Consider the following 10,251-nt stretch of genomic DNA (forward strand, 5'->3'; position numbering starts at 1 on the left):
TTAAGTCCAAGTAGCTAGAGATCTCCTGTGGGACCCCCTTAGGGAATACTAGCTTCTAGGTTGACAGCCTGAACAGTGGGATTGCATTTGGTCTTCTTTGCCCCATGGAACAACCTTTAGATCTGCTACTACCACTATTGTGCAATCTTCAGAAACATTTGACCTTTTGACTTGGCAGCACATTTACTAATTCTGAAACCTTCAGAATTAACCCATCTATCATAGGCAGGTAGAAGGAAAACAGACTATAAGTCTGTTAGGTGTTGGTTTGGCTTCTGTTTTGTTCTGTTTCTTTAAAGGCAGCACATGTGCACCTCACAATACCATCTTGTGTACTTTTTGCACACCAGTCCACAACCAATCCACAGGCTAGCTCATCCTCTCGAGGATGAAGAGAAGCCTAATAACCTTTTCTGTAACCACCCTTCTTTAATTCTCTCTTTGGTTCTTTCCATTTCATTTTGATGTCTTTTTATTGGTGGTTTAAAAGCAGCAAAGGAATGAACAAAGGTTCATGGTTGCTGATGACTGTATGATGTTTGTTACTAGATGTAGTTAGAAATCATCTGCCCAGACGGGCCTCAGTGTGGATGTTCTAATGCTAAGACACAAAAGCCTTTGACCATGAACTGTTTGAACTGTATGGACTTTTACAACCCTTTCTTTTCCTCAAGGACCTTTGGATTATTCAACCTACCCCATGTTCTTAGGAACACACCTGGACTGTTTGAACACCTTCCCTGTTCAGAGGATACATTGACTGTGTACCCCAGGTTACCACCCACATGGACTGTTCGGTCCTTAGATTGTTCCAAAGACTGTGGACAGCACCTCACCCTTTTGACCAAAGGGGGGATTTTGGGACCCTCACCACATGGTTCTAACAATAGAGAGGCCTGCATGGTAAACCAAGGCCTAAAATGAGGTCTCCACGGACTAAAAAATGCTTTTGCCAGGTTCAGACAGGACGCCAAAGCGCTGCGAAGCGCCGTGCTCGGAAATTCTTGTGAAACCAGATGCCGAAACAATTACTGCACGGCGTGTGCTGGCAGCGGAACAGAGAACGACACAATTGGTTAACATGGGCGCCTAAACGAAAATGGCTCCACTCCTCGGCGCTTCACAGCTAATCGTGACGCTTCAGCGTCCTGTCTGAACCTGGTGTTACAAAGGAAAGTGCAAAGCCCCAGTGTCCAGTAGGTGGTACCTGGCTACTACGGTTCCCCTTTTGTTTGGAACTCCCTTCTCCTATTAGCTGAGAGTGCAAGGAATCGTCAGTTCAGCGCAACAGCCTGATGCACAGTGAACCTTAAAAACAGCTGCACGGTACAACAGGTTTCACCGCAGTCCCATTGTAACGTGTTGTTGGAAGCATCAGCTTTCATCTGCCCAGCTGTTACTCAAAGGGAGCAACCAAATGTTTGGATTTTACCTTTGCCTAGGCCACATTCTTTTACCTCGCTGGACAAGCCAAGACTACCTCGTGTTTACCAACATGTCCCGGGTCCCGATAAGATGCTGCGCAACCCAGCCTCTCTCATCCCTGCAGAAGTGAGGATCTTTCCCCTCAGCAGGAAGCAGTCTGCTTTGCCCGTTTTCTTCCACAATTGTTTATTCAAGCCTCGCACGGTCACCTCCACTGACCAGCCCATGGCATGACCTGGCCATGTCTGCCATCTAGAAGACTGTGGCTGTGTCTCAATTCAGGGGCTGCATCCTTCAAAGGCCAATTACGACACAACACCGCGCGAAGGCTGTCCCAATTCAAAGGCTCCTTCAAATGCAGCCTTTTTGGAGGATGCACCGCTACTATCCTTCGCGACCTCCCATATCCCAAGATTCTTTGCGCGCCCGAAAAAGAAGAAAGAAAGAAAGAGGCGACATAAAGTGGTGTAGATCGTCACTTTCGCGGGCCTGGGCAGCAGAAATCATGACGTAAGGGTAAGGGCCGGAACATCGGGTGACGCAACCAGGAAATGCTCCGAAGGCTAGACTGTCCCATTTAACAACGGTTGACGCGGCCTTCGAATGTCTCTCCGAAGGACTCACCTTTGAAGGCCGCAAAGTGCATTTGCTTTGTGGTAACAACTGGTTGTGGTGGTCAGTGTTGTTTTCCGGTCTGGTTATTGGCCCATGATTCAAGGGTGGTGCCCTGTTTTATTGATTTAATTAATAATTTTGATTATTAATTTTAATAACTAGTAGTTATTATAATTGCTAATAACCACACCTGCCCTACCTTTGTACCCAAACATTTTACAACAGTGGGGTTTGCAATCCCAAACTGAGTAGTCATGCCAGAAACAGTATTTATTTTATTATCTGCAAAACTGTATTTTGGGAATTTGCACGTCCCTGTGTGTTTGTGTTTGTGTTTGTGTGTTGGATGTGGGTGTCATGAAGCAGCAGGACAATCTAGTGGTTCTTCATTTTTATAGATACATTTTAAACTGAAGAGCAGTAATGTCAAAAGTAATTTGTATTGCATATTTTAAACTTGTATGTATTATTTTTAACAGCAGGGACTAGGTTCACAAGGACTACTTTGATTATAGTGTACACATTTTCACTGAGATATAGTTCCCCCACTTGCAAAGTGATCTTATTTTCACATTAGGGCTTTATGTGGTCAGAACCAGACGTCCATCTTGGGCTATATTTGGACAATTCAGATGGACTAAATAAAACCCAATCTTCTATTTGAGTAAAGGCCACGAACGGCCAGCCAGATTTAGCCCAAATAAACAACATCCATGGACATCTGGTGCTTGGTGGGATGGCTGCGATAGGCGTACAGACAGCTTCAGTCCTGCAGGGATGAATACAAAAATCATCACAGACTAGTCTCTACAGCAGCCTCAGCCTCAGTTTCCTGGTCACACTCTGGCCCTGGTGTAGCTCAGTGGTTACTTTGAACATCAACTCTCCCTGAAGAATTTGCTGCTCTCTATCCGTCCTGGGATCAAGCCACAGGTCCTATCCAGTGTTTTCTCTTCCTCAGTCTCACCTGCTCTCTCCTCCTGTTAGATCCATGAACACCACAATCACACTGAGTGAAGCTGTCCAAGTTTGGAGGAAAAAGTATTTCCGCAGGTCAGTCCAAAGAGAAGTGCTGATAAGCAACGCGGCATATGTTGGTTTTCATTGTATTGTGAGGTTGACACAGACAGTAGGCTGTCTGTAAATGTAGTAAATATTCTGAAGACTATCTGAGACAATAAGACCCCCATACACCAGCTGATCTGCCTCCACAGTAACTCTCTCAGCTATCATGACGCTTGTCTCGAGTTTTTCTGCGTCACGCTGGCAACATTCAGGTCTTTGGGTTTTCTCTATTTCTATATGATGTGAAACATGCGCAGTAAATCCTGCAATACATTTCAGAGACAGTGTTTTACATTATTGGAAGATATAGTCTTTGTAACATTACATTTACTAACATATTTCTTTGATGAATGTATGGTGTTAATATAGAACAGCATGTATGCATAGTGCCATTTTACAGTGCTGTCAATGACAGGATGTTAATAAGAAAAGTTAATCTGTCCTGTTGCATCTCAGAGCCTGTCACCTTTCTCTCAGGTTACCTTCACTAAACTGTTCTTTTGTTGGTTTTGAATAAGGAAACCTGTTTCCCCTGTCCACAAGGGGCAGTTATCAATCAATCAATCAATCAATCAATCAATCAATCAATCTTTAATTGTATAACGCCAATTCACAACAAAAGTCATCTCATGACACTTTTAAAATTGAGCAGGTCTAAACCATCCTCCCATATTAATTTATTTACATCCCACAGATATAAACTGTCACCCACTCCCTGTAGTTCACACTATAGTTTCCCCATCTCCACTGACAGTGTGGCAGTATCAACCGCAGGTCGCGGGTCAGATACTCATGGTGCTTTCATAACTACAATATATATTCAAGAGCTATCAACTGATCTGGGACCGTGCGGATTAATTTCCTGTCGCGCATGCGTGTAGCCGGCTCAGACGCTGGTCTGTTGACAAATTTCGGGGGAGGGACCACTGCGGCGTAAGTAGATCTTTGTTCAGACTGACTATTTCCACCACAGTTCAGCACCATGTGCATCATTTGACCCGGTACATGTCAGTGTTACACTGTATGTGTTTGTTATTGCGGACACTGCAGTCATAAAGGTGGCGGACAGCTAAGTGCTTTGTTAAACATCTGTAAAAACCGCTGGGCCGGATGGTAATGGAGCAGAAAAAGGAAGGATCAAGCTAGCCACTATAAAACATCTCATTTCCGGTGCGAATCCCCAAAGTAAGATGCACATTGACATACGTATTAACATTTACATGAGTGAAAGAGCATAAAAGTGAAACTACAGAGCGGGTTTATGAATTATTCTGCGAAATTATAAGCGCTTCCGCAATGCTGCATTCATCGCGCACATGAACGACCGCACTTTGTGGTTTGGTCGGTTTGAATTCAAGGCTTTTATTTTGAAAGCAAAAACCGCGAGTTTCCGCTGTGTAGCTTGGTAACGTTCGCATATTGTCGGCTAGCTACCAACCCTCTCTAAACCTCCACTGGGTTATCTCCTGCTTCAGGGCCACTGACGGGATCATTCACATCAATGTTCAATACTCAGTCGTTTCGAGTAAAGTTTCTTCCGTCTCTTTGTCAAACTTATGAACTTGTTTCACAGTGTGGCTGTGGGAGCGAGTGAAGGCGGTCGGCAGACATGAAGAGGTGAGTGGGACGGTAACATGCGCCATTGTCAACTCGGTAAATAACAACACAGATATGTTGATAGAGCCTGCTGCCAGTCCAGTGATGACATGTTATTTAGTTAATTCATGAGCTATTGTAACCACAACATGACTCTGCTTTGTGTGTCTGTGTGTGCAGCCAACAGAAAAGCCCTGAACCAGATGGGAGTGTGACCGTCAACGAGGAAGGTAACGTTAAAGAAGTGAAGCTTATGACTTTTTAAATGTAACCAGCATCTTAACGGTGTTTAAAAGTATTAAACATCGGTCCCGAGCATGTTGTGATATAAGTGAGTTGTTTTAGCGTTTTAAAGCGTGATTGTCATCACTGTGTCACTGTGTCATCCTGTGTCTGTAAAGTGCACCAATCCAGTGACACGTTCACACACTGTAACCATGAAAACAGTGCTGTGTGTATGTGCTTACTCTGGTTCATTTCCTTGCACTCTTGTCAGTTCCTGGTTGTTTGATCACACCTGAAGCACTAGAAATATGGTTTAAAGCTGCTCTTTCCATGAGCTGTCTTTGAGGTGACTAACATTTAATGTGTCTTTTTCCGCTCCACCAGGATCTGTTGCCACGGCAGAGGACCCGGCAGCCATCGCCACCATTCAGTCTGCTGCCACCTATGCTGACCAACCCATCAAATATCTCTTCAAGACAGAAGGAGCAGGCGGGCAGGTAGGAGGAGTCCTGACTCAAACATCTGATCATTCCAGTTAACCTGTGAGGTGATATTGCAAGTCTCAAGACAAGTCTGAGACTGTTAGCCAACACGTTCAGTGATATATATTACACTTAACCACACAAACACGTGGAAGTCTGCAGACAGAAACTGTGAGTTTTTTTGGAGATATTACACACAGACTGCAATCCGACAGACCCTGGCAAGGCAAGGAAATGACAATAGATTTTGGATTAATATTGTGTATGCCAGGTAAGTGAGGACAAAGACCACCAGAGTGAATATAAATGAGTGATTGTTAACAGAAATAAAGTGTGATTTAGTTTGTTCTCCTGGTGGGGTTGAAACCAACTGAGTAGCTTCCTAAATGTCACTGTAGACACCCACTCCTGAATTCACAGGATCTTACCCTGGGGGGTCATGTGATTGAGAACTGTAGACAGAGGGGACCCCCCCCACACCCGTCACAGCAATAGGATTTGTCAATTAGTGAGCAGATAGTGACTCCATAGTCACATGTATTCCTCGTCTGACTGCATGCAATACATGTTCCGTTACATCTCTAATGACATGAGTTTGTGTCTGACAGTTGTGTGCAATAAATACATTGCAAGTTTTATCACTGTCATTGAATGCATGCAAACCGATTTTGGTGTCTTACCATCTCTTCACAATTGTGCCAGTATGCCACTTGCATTACCTCCTGGTCTCAGTACTCATGACCCACTTCACTTAATGGAGAGCTAAAAGTAGAAGTTAGGTTTAGAGTCTGTCTCTGTATGCTCTACAGGTGTGTATTTATCACCTGGTTAATGATGAAATATTGACCACTCGGTGTAATGTGTTGTGTCCCAGGTGACCTACAGAGTGATCCAGGTGTCAGATGGCCAGTTGGAGGGTCAGACAGATGGAGCTGCAGCGGTCAGCCTGGTCACTGGTTTCCCTGCAACCACTCAGGCTGTCACACAGGTGAGAACAACGCTGACCAATAATATAAGCACAAACAACTAATAACTTCACTAAAACTGATCCACTTCAAGTAATGTGTTACTTGAAAGCAGCTTTTAAGACGAGTTGTTTTGTAGAGCCAGTCCTAAACATCGATATCTGAGCTGATCCGAGCATGTTTTAATGGTTAACGGTCAGGATCAGGGCCATAAATCTTGCACAACTTATTCCTACCATTTCTTCCTTGGTGGCTGACAATGCCTGGGAAAATGTAACCTCTGCAACTTGACACCAACCTCAAAACACTTTTGTTGAAACCTCAAGACACAAGTCTGCTCCTGTTTGGAAAAAACTAACTGGGAAAATAACTTCCTTGCTCTCAATGTAGATGTGGTGACATGAGGTAGAACAGGTGAAGTTACACCCACTTAGCACCTGATTCAATGCTAGTTGTGGCCAGTGGGCATCACAAGTCATTGATTAACTGATCGCCACCTTTGATCCAGACCAAGGCTTAATCAAGGTGGAGCAAGACACTTCACCCTCAACCTAATTTCATTCCCTGAAGTGTCCTTTCTGTTAAAGTGTAATTTTTATATTGACGTCATTTTGTTATTGCATCTTCATCTGCCCCTGCCATTTAGCCATTCATCACCCCATCTGTGTATGAGCACAAAGTCACACATACAAATTTATGATCTTTAATATGATCCTCTCTCCCATAAAATAACTTTTTTTCATCCTGCTCTACGACTACATACTCAATGAGGAGAATGTTTCGGTACTTTGTCCACTCAAGGCTCATTTATGCTCCCAGTAGAGGGAGCCACCATCCAACTCACATTTAATTCCTGTTCAGACTCCTCCCTGTGGTAACTGTCTCTGTGCCTGGGCAAAGTAACATCATACAGATGTTTAAAACTTCTCACACTTCTCAAAAAGATGCTCGTGGATTTGATCTCTCATTTCTTTTGCACCTGTTGAATAGTGAAACACAAGGCTAATATTGGCGTTGATGTTTTTTTGATGTCAGGCTGTGTTCTCCCAGTCTGAGGGGTTGGAGGGAGACGCCAGCACAGAGACGCAGTACACCTACTACCCCGCCACCATCGCAGATGCAACCACTGGCACCATGGTGACCACAGTGCAGGCCTCTGACACACTGCTGGGCCAGACCACACCCACAGGTAACCACTGCCTAAATGTAAGGCCTGACACGTAACTATGACAAAGATGTGCTAAAGCTTATTCCGTTATGTTTTTGCTGGGTAAAATACAGTGCAAGGCCATTTTCTTTTGACACTGGCTTTGTAAAATCTAGATAACTGTAGTAATCATAAACTAATTAAAGAATAGGTGCAACTTTTGAAACTATTTTCAAACCGTCGTTTCTTTTTAATTTGTCCATAACTCACAGGCTTCATGTGCTTATACTTATTCTGAGCAGCTAACAGTAAGCTTTTGTTTTACAGGGCAGCTTTATGTGATGATGTCACCCCAGGAAGTTTTGACGGGTTCCAATCAAAGGACAATCGCACCTCGCACTCAGCCATACATAGCGTAATTACATCACAAGTACAGCACTACACACAGCTAGTTAAAAGTGATCGATTTTAGCTAAATCTACGTTCAGCAGGTTGATCGAACTCTGTCTTTTTTCCAATTGTGTTTTCCAGAAAGCAAGATGCTCCTCGGGGTTCCAGAGACGAGAAACGGCGAGCCCAGCACAATGAAGGTCAGTGCTCACATGCAGTGAGAAAACGAAGAAAATATCAGAGCGGGTAGGAATCATAGAGCAGAGTCTCATATTCAGATGTGGTTTCAACAGTTGAGCGCCGGCGCAGGGACAAGATTAATAACTGGATTGTGCAGCTGTCAAAGGCCATTCCAGACTGTAACATTGACTACACCAAGACAGGACAGGTGAGTTCAGGTCACACTCACGCCACGCTCAGCCATTCATAGTGGCAAAGATTATAAATCCAGTAAAGGTGTGTGACTTTGAGAAATCCTCTTTACAAATATCATGTTTGCATTTACAAAAAGAAAAAACTTCACGTAGTTACATAGTTTCAATCATTACAATTTTCTGAATTTGTACTTTCTCGTTCTCTTCCCTTTTGTTTCAGAGTAAAGGAGGGATCTTGTCCAAAGCCTGCGAGTACATCAAGGAACTGCGACAGAGCAACCTGAAGCTATCAGAAGATATTGGCACTCTTGATCGTCTCAGGATTGACAACCAGCTCCTTAGACAGGAGGTATGTCTGCATGTGTTTGTCAGTATTTGGGCACTAAAGCTGTCAAGTGTCAGTGATGAGTTTTTGCCACTCTACAAAATTTGAGCTGTTGACGATTTAGATCATTGTCAGTCGAGTAGAAAGGAATGGCAACAACAAAGTGTGTTCCCCAGAATTGTGAAACACCATTTGACTAATCTGCCTGTTGAACAAATGATGTTTGGGTTAATTAAAGGTAATGTGTGTGAATGTGGGAGTTATTTGTCCTCAGAACACTTGAGAAATTGATTGATGACCTCAGGCCTTTGGGAACAAAATTACATTGTTGACCTCCACAGTCTAGATGTGAAACAGCTTTGTACTGCGTAGAGATGGCACCATTTAACTTTTAATTTCAAGGTAACCGTTGATTTAAACCTTTTTTCAGCACTGACGGCTCTGCCATTGTCAGACTGAGTGTCCGGATTGGTGAAGATAAACAGATCATTGGTTTGATGTCCTGACAGCTGTGGATTTTTAAATTGATCTTTAAAAATATTTTAAAACAGCAGCTTGACGTTGTCCTGGTGGCTTTTTGCAGAAGTTCAAATAATGTTCACTAACAATAAAGACTTAGTCAATAAAAGAGTTAGTCATGGTCATTTCATGCCTGAGAGAAAGTTCTGAGTCAGCTGAAGATTCATCTTTACTATATAAATACTGTATTGTCTGTGTTGTTGCTCAGGTGGAGGACTGGAAGTCTAAGAATCAGATCCTGAGGAACCTACTGCGGCAGCATGGCATTGTGGGATCATCCAGCACAGATCCACAGTGAGAAGAAGCCTGTCGCCGGTGTTCAGTGGGCTTTTGAAGACAACCACATATGGGCCAAAAGAGTACTTGAAATGCTTTGAGATACTTTATTTGTGGTTGAGTGTGCATGAAATGGGGGAATAATGGAATATTGTTATTAATATTCAAATCCAGCTTGTCTGCTAAATGACACCCTTCCTTATTATATTTGAAGCTTTTTTACGATATTGAAATCTTTGGCCTGGTGAATACATCACATTCATAACAACACGATGAAAAGAGAGGAACATTTCCACAACAACTTGAGTTTGACAGAGCCCTCATGAATGCCTTCCTCCACAAACATGATTGTTCATTAACCCTCCAGTACAGTAAGCTCTTAAACGTGACCAACTACTCATGTCAGTCCGCGTTTCTTAACCTCTGCTGTACTGCGTCTCTGTATCCAGTGCTCCCATGTTAACGTCTCAGACAAACATTGTAATCATGCTTTGACTTGTTTTCATCTCTCATCCACATAACTTTGACCTGTTGACACAGTTTGTCATCCAGTTCATAGCTGAGCTCTTTGGCTTTGTGTTTTTGTATGTTTCATGAAACCTCACTGGGGACAATAATTGCATTGCAACAATGTAACTAACTAAATAAACAGGAGTTGGTAAGCATTGCATTGTAGGTAGGCTATGTGCTGTATGTCTTTGTAATAAGAAATCTAATAATATGCTATATGTCATGAACCATTTTCAGCCGTGTTTATTAAAAGTTGGTAAATTGGTTAAAAGATGTAGAAAGATTTTCATTTTTGCGTCGTAATTATGATGTTTATGTGAATGTGTAGCACGAAACT

The 10,251-nt window shown here is 43.0% G+C and overlaps 1 protein-coding gene across 2 annotated transcripts; it reads left to right on the top strand.

Annotated features, from left to right (window-relative positions):
• The first annotated feature begins 4,017 nt into the window (after positions 1-4,017).
• On the top strand, positions 4,018-10,072 carry usf1 (upstream transcription factor 1). Of its 2 annotated transcripts, none has more exons than XM_084351825.1 (11): positions 4,018-4,038; positions 4,679-4,722; positions 4,882-4,931; positions 5,311-5,423; positions 6,283-6,396; positions 7,409-7,562; positions 7,848-7,935; positions 8,052-8,110; positions 8,204-8,298; positions 8,505-8,633; positions 9,337-10,072. In XM_084351825.1, exons 2-11 carry the CDS (start codon positions 4,715-4,717, stop codon positions 9,424-9,426), a joined length of 900 nt encoding a protein of 299 aa, XP_084207951.1. In that variant the 5' UTR covers positions 4,018-4,038; positions 4,679-4,714; the 3' UTR covers positions 9,427-10,072. The 2 variants fall into 2 exon arrangements, with proteins under 2 accessions (XP_084207951.1, XP_084207952.1); XM_084351826.1 differs by lacking the exon at positions 4,018-4,038 and adding an exon at positions 4,103-4,290.
• The last annotated feature ends 179 nt before the right edge of the window (positions 10,073-10,251 follow it).

This window comes from Pagrus pagrus (genome assembly GCF_965226575.1).
Source record: "Pagrus pagrus genome assembly, chromosome: 4".
Taxonomy (NCBI): domain Eukaryota; kingdom Metazoa; phylum Chordata; class Actinopteri; order Spariformes; family Sparidae; genus Pagrus; species Pagrus pagrus.

What these genes read in the sequence shown, in the direction of transcription:
- usf1 (XM_084351825.1), top strand. An exon ending in TGTGACCGTCAACGAGGAAG is followed by an intron (nt 4,932 to 5,310) that starts GTAACGTTAAAG and finishes CCGCTCCACCAG; the next exon opens with GATCTGTTGCCACGGCAGAG. An exon ending in ACCAGCTCCTTAGACAGGAG is followed by an intron (nt 8,634 to 9,336) that starts GTATGTCTGCAT and finishes GTTGTTGCTCAG; the next exon opens with GTGGAGGACTGGAAGTCTAA.